An 18,003-nucleotide genomic window follows, 5' to 3' on the forward strand; every position below is an offset into this window, starting at 1 on the left:
TGAGGACAGGATTGGCAACCACGCCTTGTTTGCTGAGCCCTAAAGCCTGTATCCACAGGGACACTACTGAAATCCTCAGGCAGAGGGCACCTATGCCTGTTGTAGTCTTGACCCCAGAGACCCCCACTTGTCCACAGTTTTGTATTGTAGTACTACTGGCAGAACTGCTATGAGTTCTAGTTAGATCACCTGAAATCAATCACAGACTGTGGCTTGAGCAGGAGACCCAGTATTACATCAGACCCTGGACTATAACAACACACAAAAATCCTAAAACTTGAAGTAACATACCCCAGCACAATAGGAATCCTGGGAATAAAGAAGCCAATAATTAAATTGATTGACCTAGCCACTAAAATTTTAAAAATAAATAAATAAAAATGAGAAAACAAAAGAGAAAGAATCCAAATTGATAGCTAATATGGGAACAGAGAAGACCTCTCCTCTAACTCACAGGATAGTGAAGTAAAAACCCCCTACTCCAAAAACAGCAAAGAAATACAATAGATTCCCCAAAGGAGTTTTTGTAAGAACTTTAAAAAGACCTCAAGTTCCAAATGAGAGTTTTTGAGGAAAAATTAGAAAAAAAAAGAACAATGCAAAAAAGTAATTAAAAGGGATCCAGAACATCCCAGAAAAAAATAATCTATTAAGGACTAGAATTGAATCAGGGGGATGTAACAATTTCCTAAGACAACAAGAAATAAAGCAAAATCAAGGGAATTAAATATTATAAGAGTATATGAAACATCTCATCATAAAATCAAATGACCTGGAAAATACATCCAAGAGAGACAGAGCAGAATACTTGCACTCCAATAAAATTATAATAAAAAAAAAGAGATTAGAATATTAGGCACCATACTCCAAGAAATCATCAAGGAAAACTGCCCAGAAATATTAGAATCAAAAGATAAAATAGAAATTGAAAGAATGTATCAATCACCACCTCAAAGAGATCCAAAGATTAAAATTCACAAGAGCATCATTGCTAAGTTCCATACCTCTCAAGGAGAAAAATACTATAAGCAACAAACAGGTAAGGGAAAACAATTAATTTAAATACTGTGGAACTACCTCCAATATAACACAAGTCTTAGCAGTCATAACATTAAAAGAAGGCAGGACATGGAACACAGCATTTGGTAAAGCATAAGAACTGGGTATAATCAAGAATAACATTTCCAGCAAAGATGAACATAATTATAAAAGGTAAAAATCAGATCTTCAATGAACTGAAGGAATTTCGACTATTCCTGAAGAAAATCCCAGAACTCCATAGAAAATTTGATCTATAAAAAATATGCAATGGTAATTAAAGACTAATCATAAGTAACCCCAAAGGTCAAATTGTGCAATTTGCAATGGGAAAATGCCATCTATTGCCCCTGTGATTGGCATCATTGCTTGGGTATTTTGAAGAGGTTTGTATAGATGGTAGTCTTGAGGTCAAGGTGAATATAATATAATTAGCCAAAATGGTAAGAGAGTAAACCAGGAGGAGGTAGAGTGAAATGGCTATCTTATCTGGAGGAAGAATGAGTGAAGGAACTGAGATGCATAAAGGGAGAGGGGTGGAAGGCTGGTTGTACCAGAACCCTACTCTCATCTGACCTGGTTAAAAAAAGAACAACATACACAAATAGAAGGGTAACAATTTTCTTAATGTCCAGAGAAACAGGAGGCAAGGGGGACAGGATAAAAAAGGGAACAGGGAGAGTAGTATGTATCAAGAGGTAGGATGTGAAGGTGGAAGAATTGGCAGAGATTCTTTGAACAAGATAGAGGAGGGATTTTTGCAATCAAACTCATATCAAGAAGTAAAAGGGCGTGGATAAGGAAGGGATTTTTAGAAAAGTATATAGAATAAGAATTAAAAGATAAGGAGGAAGGGAGAAGGAAAGACTTTTGTAAAGGTGGACCAATTTGGAAGTTGGAGGGCAAGGAGAGAGGATAAGGGAGGATTTTGATAAAGGGATATTATTTGAAAAGATATTGGTCAAAGGAAATTGGACATTTGAGGAGGAATATGGAAGAAAGGAAGAGAGAGACAAACACTGAGGAGAAACAGAATAGCTGGAAATGCAAAGGCAATATCTATAACAACGAATAATGGAATGAATTCACATATGTGAAAAAAATGGATAGTACAAAGGATAAAAAAAACCAAGACCTGATAATGTCATTTTTATAAAAACACTGAAAATGAGATACATACATATAATGATGGTGAGTGTTTGGAGCAGAATATACTCTGCCTCAACTGATCCAGAAAAGGCAGAGGTAATAGTTATGATCTCTGTCAGAGTTGGGGCTAAAATTAATGTAATTGGAAGGGATGAATAAAGTAATTTTATTATAGGTTGGGGAGGATAATGGATACTATGGATAATGAAGCACTATGAATATTTGACCTATGTTATAAAGGCTTAGTTTTGCAAAAAGCAAGAAGCAAAGAGATTCCACAGGACAATGACAGAGCCAACATTGCAGAGCTCTCAGGAGATGAGGAACTGAACACAGAGGCAGTAGTTGATAATTGGTGGACTCTGGAGGAGTGAGAGGCTGCTTTTTCTCTAGCGGTCAGGATAACCCAGAGGGTAGCTATCTGGTATTTCTGGAGTGGACCCGGTGAGCCAGTGGTTCCTTCTTTCTTTGCCTGTCCTGATATTCTGCCTGTTTCTACTGCTGCTGCTACAGAGAAGTGGATTTCTGCTATTGCTGGTGATATCTTATTGGAACTGCTGTTTGAATCACAGAAAGGACTCCTGTATTGTGAGATTTCTTTGGTCCCTTTGACCTTGCCCTTCCCAATCCTTCCTTAACTTTAATTAATTAGTTAGTTTAGAATAATTATAGAAAATTTAGGATTTTAATATCTTTTGTGGTTTAGAAGTAAGTTGTATCCTGATTCCCTTCCCTTCCCTCCTCCCTTTAGTTAAATAAACCTTTTATTATATATGTATATATATATATATATAGTTAGTTAGTTTGAACCCTTCTTTTAACCCACAATATAACACTTATGTGCAGCAAATGTTATAGTATCCATATTTTAAAGGAAAATTAAACAAGATACTTATGGAAATAGATAACAAAATAATAATAGCAGGAGACATTAATTTTCTCCTCTCAGAACTAATATATATGTGTGTGTGTGTGTGTGTGTGTGTGTGTGTATGAAAGAATTTAAGGAGATGAATAGAATCTCAGATAATTTAATATGATAACTCTCTAGGGAGCATACACATACCTGCATGAGGTTAGTAGTATATCTAAGCCTGAGAATATACAGAATCCAAACACAATTTCTGGTGGGACAACAAGTCTTTGGAGAGCATACATTTTCTGCAAAAGTCATACTTTAACACTCATCATACTATTGAGGTAATCCTGCATTCCTGAGGGGTTGTGGTATTGGTACAAAAATTCCACTAGGTATGTACAAGCTAGAAAAACTTAGTTTTGAAAAAATTATGGTCCTGACAACAGATTTTTGTCTATTGCCCTAGAACCAATCAAGCTAAATATGATCCTTGTGATGTAGATTAACTAAGAAGCATATGGTTGAAAGTGATCAAATTAAATGCTGATAGGAACATGGAGAAACAGGTTTAATATGACATTGCTAGAGCAGCTATGAATTTTTTGTTAATCAAAATGAGAACACACACAGAGAGCTGTAAAGTTATCCATGCTCATTGACCTAGGGATTCCATTACTAAGATTAGACCCTAAGAGCTTTTTTTGAAAGGGTAAAAAGCTGCACATGTATGAATATCTTCATGGCTTCATGGAAGCGTTGTTTGTAATGACAAAGTAACTAGAAATAACATAGATGAAATGAATGGAGAAAGTGACTGAATACATTATGATATTTGAGTGTAATGGATTGTATTATATTACTAGAAATGACAAATATTGAAAAGATAAGAAAAATAAGGGAAATATATGAAGAGTTGAAAAGAGAAATAAGAATAATGTATTCTCTGATTACATTAAAAAACAATGGCCACAAAATCAAGAGAAAAAAATATCCAAGTATAACAAATCCAAAGGGTACTCAAAAGCAGAGAATATTTATATTAGCATACTTGTATAATTTACATTTTTTTTAGAAATTGTAAACAATGTGGAATTTGGGAATTTGCTCATAATTTTTATGTATTTATTTAGTTAAATGTTTTTATTGGTTTTAGGGTGGTTTTTAAGTATATAATAAAAAAGAAAAATTTTTAAAAAGAAAATTAATGTTTGCAAAATTATTGCAAAACTTAGCCCATTTCCCACTGTCAGTGCTCTAAGGGAGTCAGTCACACGTTCACTTTTGGTGTTCTAGAACATAAAGCCAGTCACATAGTTACTATTTTACTTGTAACTTTGGACTGTCCTAATTTTTACTTTTCAACCAGCTATTTTGAAATCTATGGAACTTTTGGCCACATTCTATAGAAACCATAAGGTTCTCAACCTTTGGAAATGCAAGGTTCCTGTACTTCCAAACAAGTTTACTGGCTTGAATTGTCACCTACTTCTTATTCCTTTGATCCCAATAAAACGTCAAAAGAAAGAGACTGAGACAGAGATAATTGCTTCATACATTTATGTAGCACTGGAAGAAAATATTAGAAAGTACAGAAAAGGTTGAGAAGCGGAATCATATATAAGGTCTTGTTGATCATATGAAGAGATGACATCCCAGTCATTGATTCTGAGTTTGAAAGTAATTGTCTTCTCCTAGAAAAGATCAAAGAGAAAGTCAATGATAGGTCTTTGGAATTGCATAAGGAAACAGAAGTGACAGATTCCCATGAGGTAGCAGGGCCCACTCCCAGGATACAAAAGGTAAAGAAAAGAGACTCTCAGCACTAGCACAGAAATCCAAGGAGAGGCTATACCTTTTCTGAAATATGCTTAAAAAATTTGGGGGAGGGGGAGAGAAAGGGAAGGCCATCCATTTGTGTAACATGGTTTGGAAGCACTCCTTCCTATGGATAAAATGATTCTTCCTTGGCTGAACCATGTAGATTTTTAAAGCTACTATAGCTAAGATATAGCATTCTAGATTATTCTAGAAGATATTCTAGAAATCTTCAAAGATTACTTACCTTAAGCATGTTCTGGTGTGCAGGGCTCTGCAGAAACAAAGACACATGTGAATACCAAAATTTGTTGCCAAAAGTTTTTCCTACCACAGAGCTCCCAAGTTAGACAATGGTTTAAACAATAAATATGGTCTGCTAAGAAGTTTGTATAAAATAACTTCAAAGAGGAGGAATCAATTAGAATAGACAGGAAATAGAAGGGGTTCAAGATAGGAGATGAAAACCCAAGGCAGGGCACAGACAAAATTCCCTTCTGTTTACCTTCATGTCTAGGAATTACCATTCTTCCATGCCCAAGTCTTTCCTTTTCAATTAATGTCTGAAACTCAGTCATAACTTCAGGCTTGATGTCTGTGTTTGGACCTGCAGAAAAAGATCAGAATGGACAAATTATTATTCCTGACTAGATCCTTTTCTGATCCTTGCCTTTACAATGGTTGCCCTCTATAGTGCAAAGTTCCTGGTTTTTGTACCCAGTAGATTAAATTGATAATATGAAGACAGAACAGAAAAGAAATTAGAGGAGTTGAAAGGGTTAGCTCTCTTTATCTTCTGCAAACAAATCCCATGCCTCAGTGCTCTCCAAATCATTATCTCTACAGAAAAAGTCCATATAAACCTGTCACACATACACTATGCAAAATAGTCCTAGTACCCTGTAAAATTTCCACAAATATAGTGGAGGAAGAGAGTAAGGCATAAAGAAACATATGCATATTTGCCTTCTCCCTCCTTCAACTGCTTTGTTCAAAGCAGAATTTCCCCTGTGCTGATTCATTAAGAACAATCAGAGTCAGTACCTGCAACTAGAAAAGTGATTTCTTAATAAGACCTAAATTGCCATCAAATAGGCAGGCAACAAAATCTGAGGTAAATCATAAAATCCACTGGCCTCTTTCCTAGACTTTGATTTTTATCACATTCAAAATGTTATATAGCTACTACTTTACATATAACTTTGGACCATCCTAATTTTTCAACCAGCTATTTTGGAATATATGGAACTTTTCATCACATTATATAGAAACCATAAGGTTTCTCAGCCTTTGGAAATACATAGTCCCTGGACTTCCAGACAAGTGTACCTAATCAAATTGCCATCCATTTCTTATTCCTTTGATCCCAATAAAACGTAAAAAAAAAATAAAAAACGGAGCCAGAAATATTTGCCTCATACATTTATGTAGCACTGGAAGAAAATATTAGAAAGTATAGAAAAAGATTGAGGAAAGGAGCCAGATAGAGGAACCTCCCCAAACAGGGAGGAATCCCCCCACATTCCCTCTCTGGGGGAATCCAGGTGAGTAGCTTCCAAAAGCCATCCCACATATTGACATTGTTCTCTTGCTGGGATTCACAGAATCACATGTTACTTACCCATAAGTTTGGCCACTCTGGTTGGCTTGCCATGAAACTTGCCCTCACAAATGATCATCCAATAATTTTCCTCAGACATCTTGTTTATATGCACATGGACTTTGCCCTGATCTGTGAGATCTGTGAGAAATTGTAGGAACATAAACCTTAACATTCTTAATCCTCTTAGAGAAAGCTTTTGGGAAGAGTCTGAGACAAGCTTTAGATTCACTATTCCTGGTAAGCAGCCAGAAGAGCCAGGAAGCTTCAAGAGAACTGTTTGATCTCCTCAGCAGGAAAATTTCCCCTTCATTCTCATATAGTACTTTGTTTTGCAACTAGCTATGAATTTATTCTATATATATATATAATATATATATATATATAATATTATTTATTATAAGATCACAGGATACAATTACTTTGAATTGTCTGGGACCCTAGGAACATCTAGTCTAACCCCTTATGTTGCAAATGTGAAAACAAAAGCTCAAAGAGGTTCATTAATTTTTACACTCAGAGAGGAAGTTTGGCATAATAGATGGAGTCCTAACAATCATGTAAGGTGGATCTGAATTCATGTCCAACCTCAAAATTGTATTTGCTGTCACTCAGAGCAACTCTCTTAACCTTTCAAGGCCCTGGGAAACTCTCTGAGACATATAACTTGGAAAGCAGATAGTGATTTGCATTGATATGGAGAGTTTACTCAGTGGAAGCTCCCAATATTATCATGGTCATAGGTCAGGTCCAAGGTCACATAAATGTTTGTGTCTTCAGTAGGGGTCATATCTTCCTTTAAGCCTTACTCATTGAACAGAATGATTCTCTCTATGCTGGAGCTGACTGAATGAACAAGATTAGTGCCAAGGCTCTAGGACAGTGATGACAAACCTTTTAGAAATCAAGTTCCCAAACTACAACCTTCATTCCGCATGTGAGCCCCCCACCTTACCCCAGACAGGGGAGGGAGGAATCACAGATGGATGGGCAATGTGAGAAATGTCCTAGGGCATGCATGGAGAGGGAAAGGGAACAGACCCCTCTGGTACACACTGGCACACATGCTATAGGTTCACCAACATGTCTCTAAGAGATGATTCATGACCCTCTCTACCTACTATATAAATGGGTCAATCCATCACCATCCTCAATAGAACTTTGAGGCAATTTAAATTTATTCTTAGCATTTCTACCATCCTCCATGTGACTTTAATTTTAGGGTCCCAGGCAATATGTGTGCTGTGATAACCCAACTTTGCACATCCCCCTGAGCAGCACTCCCTACATTCTTCTTATCAGCATGTTAAGATATATTTTTGTTTTCCCAATGCAAATCATAAGAGTCTATTTTATCACCCTGAGCCAACTTGGGCCCAGTGATATAGTTAGTCAAGTCTTCAGGAAGACAATTCTACTAGTCAATCTACTCTGTGTCGTGAAAAAAATACTGCCAAGCACACTCAGCTTTGGACTCTAGGGGTATAGAGAGGTTCCAGTTCAAATCATCTCTGAGACCTGGTCTAAGGCTGTGATTCCTTAGAGTCTCTTTAATGAGGCATATTTGACTGACCTGCAGTGAATTTGTTGGGATCATCTGTTTTCTTCAATTCTATTTTCTCCTCTTTGCATTTTCCATCCTTTCTGGAAAATAGAATGCATAGGAAAAGTTTTACTGGAGATAAGAATTAATAACACCAAAAATCTTAAAAGGTGGCTTGATTCCCTTGGTCCTGACCCAATTCTCCACTAAGGTCAGCATCCCAGTCTTAGCCCTGATTATTTTCACTCATAAATAGTTAAAAAGCATTGACAAAGAAATGAGAAAAGTTAGAGGAGGCCTAAGCCCATATGGGAGCTAGAAATTAGACAGTGACTCAGAAGGTCAACCAATGGGTGCTTAGTACTGGGTAAAAATAAATCTAATCTTCATATATGAAAACTTATAACTACTAAATGTGCTCAGGTTAGATAAGAAGAGAATATAAAAAAAACTATTAGCTCTGGTTATGGGCCAGATATAAGGACTATAAATGAATAAATAAACTGATAAGACTCATTGATACAGGCTACTTACTTGGTGGTAAATGTGACATCTATATTACCATCTGTATGTTTGGAGAACACAACAGGTGAGATGCTTCTTTTATATTCATTCTTAGGTAAGTCATTGTTTGACACAAGTTTGAGTATCCAGAACATTCCCTAGAGAGAATAATAATTTATAAGCGGGACTTGAGGAAAGAGAAATGAGGGAGGGAGGTCTCTTGCCTGCACAAACATTCTCAGCTATGTCCTTCTGTATTTAACAACTTCTTTGATCATAATCCCAAACCTGCAGCAGAGGCCATGATGGACTTGGTGGTAGTATATTAAGATGAGAAGTTATTAGAAAGAGATCAATAGCTTCAGATGAAATAGCCTTGAGATCCTAAACCCATAAAGGTGCCCCAAAAGTTACACAATCCAATTAAAACAGAGATTTGTTATTGAACCCACAAACTAAATCCCTACAGAAAGTTACTTTGAATTCTTGAGACCTAATTCCACTTTGGAATATAACTTGTTGGGTATATTCATAAGCAAAGATAAAATAGACTGGATAATATCCTCCATTTCCACTTCACTCTGGACAGAATGAAGGCAAAAGCAAGAGGAAAGTAAAATACTTCATCTGATATCTAATCCATGCACTGATTCCCCCCCCCCCAAAATAGATTCAATATTTTCTAGTTGAGTCTATAGCTTCAACGTTTCTATCCCTTGTAGAATGGGATCTTACAACACCAGGTCCCACTGCAAAGAACCAATTGGGATCCTAATTTTGAAACAGCAGCATATTGTTAGCATATAATCCTCGATCCAATCTATAGATACTCCCAATGAAGTCTCACCTCAAGTTTTTCTTCAGAAGATGTCGACTCCTCGGCTTGGAGGATGGCAAACAGGCTTAATGCTATGGTTAGGAAAAGAATCTTCATTGTAACAAACTTTTACAGGGCCTTCCCTTCAGTCAATCACCCAATGAAGCTGGTTAAAAATGCCTGTGCTCATCTCCCAAAATCTGCCTCTCTATATATCTTGAGATCAGTGTGACACTGAAAACTGATCTCTTTTGCACAATGTCCCAATTAGTCACACCATGGGCAATGGGGGTTAAGGGATAAGTGAAATAGCATATTATTATTTTTGGAAGCACCATACCTTGCTGATTTTTCAATGACTATTCATTAAAATCCATCCAAAGAATCAACAACTTTTTTTTTTTACTGTCTGCATCATCCATGAGATTTTAACTATTGATGTTTATTGATATGGAGATTATCATAAAAAAAGGATATTTTCAAAGATTTTTAATGTAACAAAGAAAAAATCAGTGACTTCATTCCAACCCTATCCAACTTGTAAGACTAAGAAAGTCTTATTTTAAAATTGGCATTCCATTTGTATTTTAAAGCAAGTTAGTCCAGAAGAATGATCCCTGTTAGCTCTCTCCTTTCTTTCTATCTACATATATATTGTCCAACATATATATACATTGTTACCTTTTTTTGAAATAGCTACCAGATTGGAAGATAGATCAGCAGATTTGTGTACACACAGATAAAGTTACATATCAGGTGGTTTCAATATTCATTGAATAGTTTAGTCCAAAGAATAGTCAGTAAAGACTCAGTGTTATTGTGGAGGTGAATGCTTATCACTTTGTCACAGCTTAGAATGAAGCTAATATGTGGAATAAATCATGATACCAAATGATCCAAACAGGCTAGAATGATAGCACTATGTAAGGAGATAAAACATAATTGAGGACACATGTAAAGCTCCACATTGGGATTTGTAGCTTCACAAGACAAGATAAGAAATGTTCTACAACAGTTCACATGAAAAAATATTCAGTGATTCTAAGAGTTTCTAGTTTGACACAAGTCAATATTGTGACATGTCTTAAGAAAATGGCACAATTCTATGTCTTCTTTGTAAGAGACATCATTTCAAGAAAAAGAGCTGAGAGATTTATGTTCTGCCATACTCTGTGTTCAGATCTCATCTGGAGTAGGAGGTTCAATTCTGGGTGCTTCATAACAATGATAGGAAGAAGAAGATTGCTGGAATGGTGAAGAGACCCCAAACCATGACATACAAGGATCAGTTAAAAGAAATCACCATGTTTAGCCCACAGAAAAGACTAATGAGGAATTGAGAGCTGTCTTCTTGTAGCTGAAAGGATTTTGTGTACAAGAAGGATTAGACAATTTGTGCTTATAATTATGCCAAATTTTGTCAAAAGATATCCCTCCAGATTTCTATGTGAACTGGAAAGATGTCCAGGAATTGATGCAGAGCAAAATGAGCAGACTCAGGGGAATATTATATCCAGGGACTGATACACTGTGGCACAATTGAACATAATGGACTTTCCTACTAGCAGTATGCAATTATCCAGGACAATCCAGAAGAATTTATGAGAAAGAATGCTATCCCCATCTGGAGAAAGAACTATGGGAGCAGAAACACAGAAGAAAAGCATGTGCTCAATTACATGGTTCAATGGTGTATAATTAGAATCTGCTCCCCAGAACTCTAAATCTCAGCATCCTACTTTCCTTCTCATGTTACCTCCTTATGTTTTAGAGATAAAGTTTGTGTGTTTTCCCCTCTCTCTTTTCCCATGAATGTGGTGGGGAAAACTTTTCTTTACTCAGGCATTTACTTTTGTCTTTTTATTTCTTCTACTTCAAGTGATTCTTAATAAATCTTATAAAATATAATACTTGAAGTTATTGGATATTAATTTAAATCTTACACTGAGGATATGATTCGGATTTTGATGTTAAATGATCACTAATCACAAATATGAATAACACATAAATAGGTTTTGAACAATGATTGATGTATATATAACCCAGTGGAATTGCTTATTCAGCTCTGGGAGGTGAGATAGAAGAAGGGTGGTAAAATCATGAATCATGTAACCATGGAAAAATATTCTAAATATTTTTTTAATTTAACAAAAAGAAAGATGTCCCTCCAGGTCCCAAACCAAGGAAAACACCTTGTCTGTCGATCTCTTGAGCATATAAAGGACAGAATTTAGGATAATTGAGTAATAGTATGTCGGGGAAGAAGATTCTGACTGGACTTGAGGGAAAACTTTCTAACAATTAATACTTTCCAATAATACAGTTGGGATGCCTGAGGAGACAGTGGATGCTCTCTCATTCAGGGACTTAATGAAAAGATTGAATCAAACTAGTTAGAAGTCTTGTCTTGGAAAGTTCTCTTCAAGTATGAATTGGATTAAGTGTTCTTTAAGTCCCTTGCAACTCTCATGTTCTATTATTTTTTAATAGACCATTACCCAAAGGGTGAATTCCAAGTCATTTAAGCTAACATCCTATTATCTGTACCCATTTTTAAATCTTTGTTTCTTGCTGTCCCCTCCCCTCTATATACTTGACTCTTCTCTATCTGACCTCTTTCTTGCAGCTTGTCAGACTGATATGACTCTGACTGTTCCCTGAACACAACTGGTATATAGCTCCCCTCTAATTTTGCTCATATTATTCTTTTCTTCTCTTTTCTTCACACTCATATCCACTTTATTATTTAAGACTCATCTCTAATCTTATTTTGGTAGACTGCCCTCTTAGAATCTAAATTCCATGAGAATTTACTTGAGAATAATACATAAAAATATTGTTTCATTCTTTATGTCCCCAACATTTAACATAGTACGTGGAACATAATAGGTACTTAGTAAATGCTTTCCTTAAATAATTGATGCCCTACGCTGAATCACAATGATCTCAGATTTCTCAGATCTCAGTAACCACCTGCTACCTGTGCCACTCATCTAGCATTTATAATAGACACGGCATTTTGCCTTAAATTGGGGTCTTATGGAAGGTATGGACCATGTCTGTTCTTTTTTAATTTTGTCCCAGTAGCTCCCATAGTCTAGAGTTCAGAAAGGCTTTTCAATAAATGCTTACTGAATCATACCAAGTGAAACCAAAGTCATCTGAATGCACCTCTAGATGCCTCAGGGTTTGCCAGAGAAAGGTCAGGTAATGCTGTGTTTGGGAGAGGCTCCTGAAAATGTCATATTATATATGTTTTCCTTCCTAAAATTTTTTCTCCTTTAGTTCTCCTGAGTGCAATAGTCCTTCAGAACAAAGTAGCTCTTTGTAGGAAAGCTTTCTAACTTTTTAAAGGTGAATGTTAAATCAACAAAAACTAGTGACCTTATCTTGTATTTAGGGGCTTTTATGCTTGTCACTATTGAACTTAAAATGTTTAAAATTGTTTTTTTCATGTAATGGGCATAAAATAAAATATTGTTGACAACATTTTCACTTAGAAAAAAATTAATGATATTGTTGCTAATTTGTGTATAAATCCAAGGCCCTATAGGGGAAAATCCAGAACTACTGTCATGGGTATAAATTTGTTTCCCCCACATCAGGGTTACACATAAATCCTTCAAAGTTATAGCAAAATGATGGAAACCCTTCAAAACTGCCAATGTGAATGCCGGTGGGAATGAGAGAGGCTTCTCAGAGAGAAAAAGAGGATTTGGATACCAAGACTAGGTAAAGCTATGCCTTTTCTTTTATTATTTCCCATTTTACAGTGAGAAAACTAAGGTCTGAAAAGGGAAAGTAATTTACTTGTATAACTCTTGTCTCAAAACCCATTTATTGGACTCTCTCTTTATCGATGGAGGGAAATTCCCTGCCCTACCTGAGTGAAGTTATTGAGATCAGAAAATCTTCAGTTCTCCACCAGTCTTTTCAAGACTTCAATCATCAAGCTTTAAATCATTTCAGGAACTTCTGGTCTCCCGCTTTGAGAGAGAAAATGGAAAAGGCCAGCCCCATATAAAGTTGTTGAATGAAAACTCTGGGAAGATCTGAGTAGACCTGTCAGTTTCCATCATGTTTCTACCCTGAGTTTGCCCCTCTAAAAATTAGAGGGAGTTTTCCCTTGGGTAAGATCAAGGGCTTTCACATAGTTGAGCTAAATTATCTCCATTCCTCCAAGCTCCCAATAAGAGAATTCCTTCATTTTGAATTGTCCATTATAAATTCTTCTTTGTAGAACTTCTCTGAATTCTATTTTGCTATGACATGGATAAATGAGTCTTTGCTACTTACTCTGTGTTCATTGTGGAACTTGCATTTCATGAGAAAAGGATCAAACTTTGGAATTGGAGCATGGGATCTTCCTTCTCCCCCAAATGACAAAGTGATCAAAGGTGAGATGGAACCTGATCATATCCCCCAGACCCAATGTATTTCTAGCCTTGTACTCCTTATTTCTGAGATTATAACCATCTTTGACCCCAAACTCCTACCTCCCTTCTTGGAAGAAATGAAAGTCTTCCTTAGAGAAGGGTAGGGGGAGAAGAGGTTAGAGATGTCTATTCTGTTTCCCTTCAGTCATACAATGATGAGCCCTGGCCAAAAACCATTTCTTCTCTTATTTACTTTGCTTTCTTTTCTGTCTTGTAATGAAAATGCCCTGTCAGGAGATTGAGATCTTAGTCTTGTCTCTGCTCTAACTCACTGGGTGATTCCAAGGGTAATAAGAATGGGCTCCACACATGTCCTTTTGACCAGGGTTTGTAATACAATGAACAGAGCCCTGGGTCTGGAACCATGATGATCTGAGTTCAAATCTAGCCTCAGATACTTACTAGTCACTCAGTCTCTATCTGACTCATTTTCTTCAACTATAAAATGGGGATAACAATAGCACTCACCTCTCAGAGGTGTTATAAGAATCAAATGAGATAATATTTGTAAAGCATTTAGTATAGCACCTGGCATATAGAAAGTGATTACTAAATGCATATCCCCTCCCTTTTGTCTCTAAGAGACAAGAGTCTCTAACTCTTACCCTCTCTCTTAACTTCCCCTTAATTACTAGCCTGATTCAAATTCTTCCTGACTCTGTATGAATCTATCTTTACATACTAAAAACCTTCAACAGAATTGGGCCTGCATAGCCCCCAACAGGTGAGCTCTCCAGAGACACCCCATATCTAAACTCAATAGTGTAGTCTACATTTTGGCAAACTGTGTCTGCCTACAGCCACTAAAGATAAAAAATGCAAAGAAGGGAGCTAAGACCCTACCACATTCCTGCTTCTCTCCATGTAACTAAAGGCACACTTGCCTCCCTAAATCAGGCCAGGACAAAGCCAGACAACTTTGTCTCCAGGTTTCTTATTAAAGAATTATCTCATACTTGCAGAGAAAATATTGTTTTAGGCGTTAGGGACATCATCCTACCATGAGACTTGCTATTCAACAAGAACTTTAAAATAAGTAAATGGAAATCCTTTACCATCTAAACCATGGTCAATTGCATTAATGATGGACTGAAAGATGTGTTTGTTCAATTCCAGGACACTTGGATGAAGCTACCAATGTGAACTTTAATTGAAGCACTTAGAGGCAATTTGGCAGACTCTGTGTTTTTAAATAAAGTGTAATATAAGAAGGTTTGGACTGGGAGTCAGGAAATTTGGTTCCTATGTCACTTTTATCACTAACTTTACCTTGGCAAGTCACTTTCCTTTTCCTCTGGATCCCTGCACTTCTCTCAACATTGCCCAGTCTCCCTCACACTTACTAGCATGACGATAAATAAATTTTTATCAGTTTGGGGGGAGAAAGGCAACAGGGATATGTACAGGATATGTTTTTTTGAATTTAAACTACATTATTAACATTTTCTTCCTCACTTTCTTAAGTCTAGACAGTTAAAAAAATAGTAAATCAAGTCCTAATCTGTAATGTTTGCCAGCCACTGAGTTGAAAATTTAAGGAACCAGTTCAAGCTTACTGCAGCATATTCACCCTTGCTCTATCTGCATTTTGTTTCCTACTTCTTCCTGATGACCCAGGGAATGGACCCTTACCTTCATCAATGGGCTCTCATCAAACCACATTCCAGGACATTTCTTTATAGGAAGGCTGTCTGTGATACTTCAAGGTGGCTATTCCTCATGCAAGTTTCTGAACTTTTGCCCAACCTTATCTCTAAATACCAAAGTAACATCTTACCCATATATTTTTTAACTTTTCTCCCCTCTCCCATGTCCTGGGTAGAAATATTATTTGTAAAGATGTTCACAAAGAATTTAACATGAAAGGTAGAATCATTATAAGTGGATGCAGTGGAAAGTGTCTGGTATCAGAGAATATACATTCAAATCCTACTTGTGATGTCTACAACTTGTGTCTACTACCTTGGACAAGACACAACTTCCCTTCACTTCAATTCCTTATCTATAAAATTAGATACTAAGACCTTTAAAGTCTGTCAGCTGTAAAATATCACTATGATGAGAATCTATGCAAAAGGGTAGAAGAAATATGTATCACCTTTACAACTGAATCAATCCATGGGGTCAGTGAAAGACTTCGTGATAGCAGTTATCTCTGCCTTATTTCTTTTACTCATATTATTTTTCAGAGCATTTTTCATAGGATTATTGGTCATCTGTCAAACTTTTGAAAACTACTCACACCCTTTTACCACCTGTCTCTAGGAAAATGGCTCTTGGTCATCTATATCCAATAATATTGTAAGGTTCAAATGAAATAATAATTCTACTATGTAAACCTTAAAGGGTTTTATAAATGTTCATTATGTGATTGAGAGAAATGGGCCAAGACTGAAGAAAATGAATTGCAAAGAAGAGCTCAAAAGAGCAGATAGAATCCTCCAGACCCAGACCCAGACCCATGGGGGAGGAGAGAGGATTCTATGGAAGATTGAGAAGGAAGAGCAGTTAGGCTAAGCTGACTTCTGGACACTCTTCTTCTTCAGTGTTCTGGTCTCTACACTACTTGACTTCACTTCTCTCTGGCCAACCTCTCTGAAAGAGGAAGGCTGAAGAGGTCCTTCTGAATTCAAAGAGTCTTGCCCAGTAAAGATCTCAGATGAATATAAACTGTTTTCCCTTAGGGGAATCAACTTTATTTCTTTTGAAAGGACTTTGAACTGAAGCCTTCTATCAGAAATAAGGGATTATAATTTAGGGAATCCCCTTTCCCTCTATCCTATATTTCCTTATCCCCCTTTCCCAAAAGAAAATAAATTAGACCTTTTACTACAAGAAACTGTTTTTAACTTTGTAGTAGGAGGGAGAGTTAAAAATATTCAAAAGGAATATTGGGGAGGAACTGATTCATCATCTGTTAAGCAGAGACTTCATTAGGCTGCCTAGCAGGGAGATCAAGAAGGAAGGTGTTCTTTGGAATTCAGTCCCCTTACCTCAATCTCAGTATTCCCCTCCACTACAATTATTATTAGCCTCCAATTTGGTGATAATTTCATTCCTTTAAATCTTCTCTTGCACTTCTATTGATTTAAAAGTGTTCATAGCACAGTAGAGAGGTATGCTATGAAATGTTTTAACAAGGTGAGTGGAATTTAAGCTGCATTATTAACATTCTAAAGTCTAGACAATCAATAAAATGATAAATTAAGACTTATTTTGTAGTCTTTACTGACTCCTGAGGTATAAATACTCACATTGAAAATTTAGCAATTGGCTCTGCAAGGCTATTAGAGTTGGCTTCAGCACATCCCAGTATGTACTTAAACTTATTGCCTTTTATGTATAAACTATAATGGAGAGATTTGTTGGTGATAAAGACAAACAGGATGCAGGAAAGACAGCTGATGGTTTATGGTTGACTCAGAGAGAAGAGGGGGTTTTGATTAGTTTCCTCCTTCAGCCTTCCCTCCTCAGCTATGGCTGCTCTCACAGATGATCTCTTGTCCTCCTCCACTACTAAAACCTAAAAGATTTCTTCTCAGGAAGATTTCTACTCCCCCCCCCCCAAGTTGTCTCACTCACACTTGAGTCACTTGGGAAAGGATAACACCTTTAATATAAATTAAATCAACTAGGGTAACACAAATAAAATGGCTGGCAGGAAAAGAATGGGAAAGGAAATGGGAAGGGTCTCCCTTCTCTAACTACCCCTTTCCCTCCCTCCTCAAGTTTGGGGGAACTCAGACTGAGCCCCCTAAGAGAAAGGTTGACTGAACCTGGGTTTGGCCCTCTGGCCACAGTTCAGACCCAGGGCACCAGGAGCTGTGAGGTAAAGTTTAGACAAAGACTCAAAATGTCTTATTCAAATGTTCCTTTAGTTTAAAAATTGGGGAGGGGGGGAGAATGTCCAGTCACCAGGAGAGGAAAAAGATGGATATCTCCAAGAGAAAGGCTTGGTCAGACCTCTCCTCCTAGGCTTCTCAAGGTTGAGAGAGCTATCCAACTGAAATCCCAGCCAGAATCTTCTATCTTCTCAACATCCCAGACCTCCTGGGAACCCTTCCCCATTGAAGTGAGCAGATCCACAAACTCTTCAGCCTGGCACTTTTCCTATGTGCAAACCCTCTGTCACAAATCCTCCATTTTCCTGTTGTTAGCGTGGTGCCAACATATGACCACTCAACTTACTTACCTTATTACCTTATTCTAATCTATCTATGATACTTATTGTTCCCACCTAAC

The 18,003-nt window shown here is 36.8% G+C and overlaps 1 protein-coding gene across 1 annotated transcript; it reads right to left on the reverse strand.

The window, feature by feature from the left end:
- Positions 1-4,602: 4,602 nt before the first annotated feature.
- Positions 4,603-9,442, reverse strand: LOC103098375 (late lactation protein B-like). The gene is made up of 7 exons (XM_056817188.1): positions 9,356-9,442; positions 8,539-8,666; positions 8,035-8,105; positions 6,483-6,602; positions 5,386-5,468; positions 5,109-5,135; positions 4,603-4,737 (listed from the first exon to the last, which is right to left on the reverse strand). The coding sequence occupies exons 1-7, from the start codon at positions 9,440-9,442 to the stop codon at positions 4,603-4,605; spliced, it is 651 nt and encodes a 216-aa protein (XP_056673166.1).
- Between the last annotated feature and the right edge of the window lie 8,561 nt (positions 9,443-18,003).

Source organism: Monodelphis domestica, chromosome 1 (genome assembly GCF_027887165.1).
Source record: "Monodelphis domestica isolate mMonDom1 chromosome 1, mMonDom1.pri, whole genome shotgun sequence".
Classification (NCBI taxonomy): Eukaryota; Metazoa; Chordata; class Mammalia; order Didelphimorphia; family Didelphidae; genus Monodelphis; species Monodelphis domestica.

What these genes read in the sequence shown, in the direction of transcription:
- LOC103098375 (XM_056817188.1), bottom strand. Translation starts at nt 9,442, where the DNA reads ATGAAGATTCTTTTCCTAACCATAGCATTAAGCCTGTTTGCCATCCTC. An exon ending in CTTCTGAAGAAAAACTTGAG is followed by an intron (nt 8,667 to 9,355) that starts GTGAGACTTCAT and finishes TATTCTCTCTAG; the next exon opens with GGAATGTTCTGGATACTCAA. An exon ending in GATGTCACATTTACCACCAA is followed by an intron (nt 8,106 to 8,538) that starts GTAAGTAGCCTG and finishes TCTATTTTCCAG; the next exon opens with AAAGGATGGAAAATGCAAAG.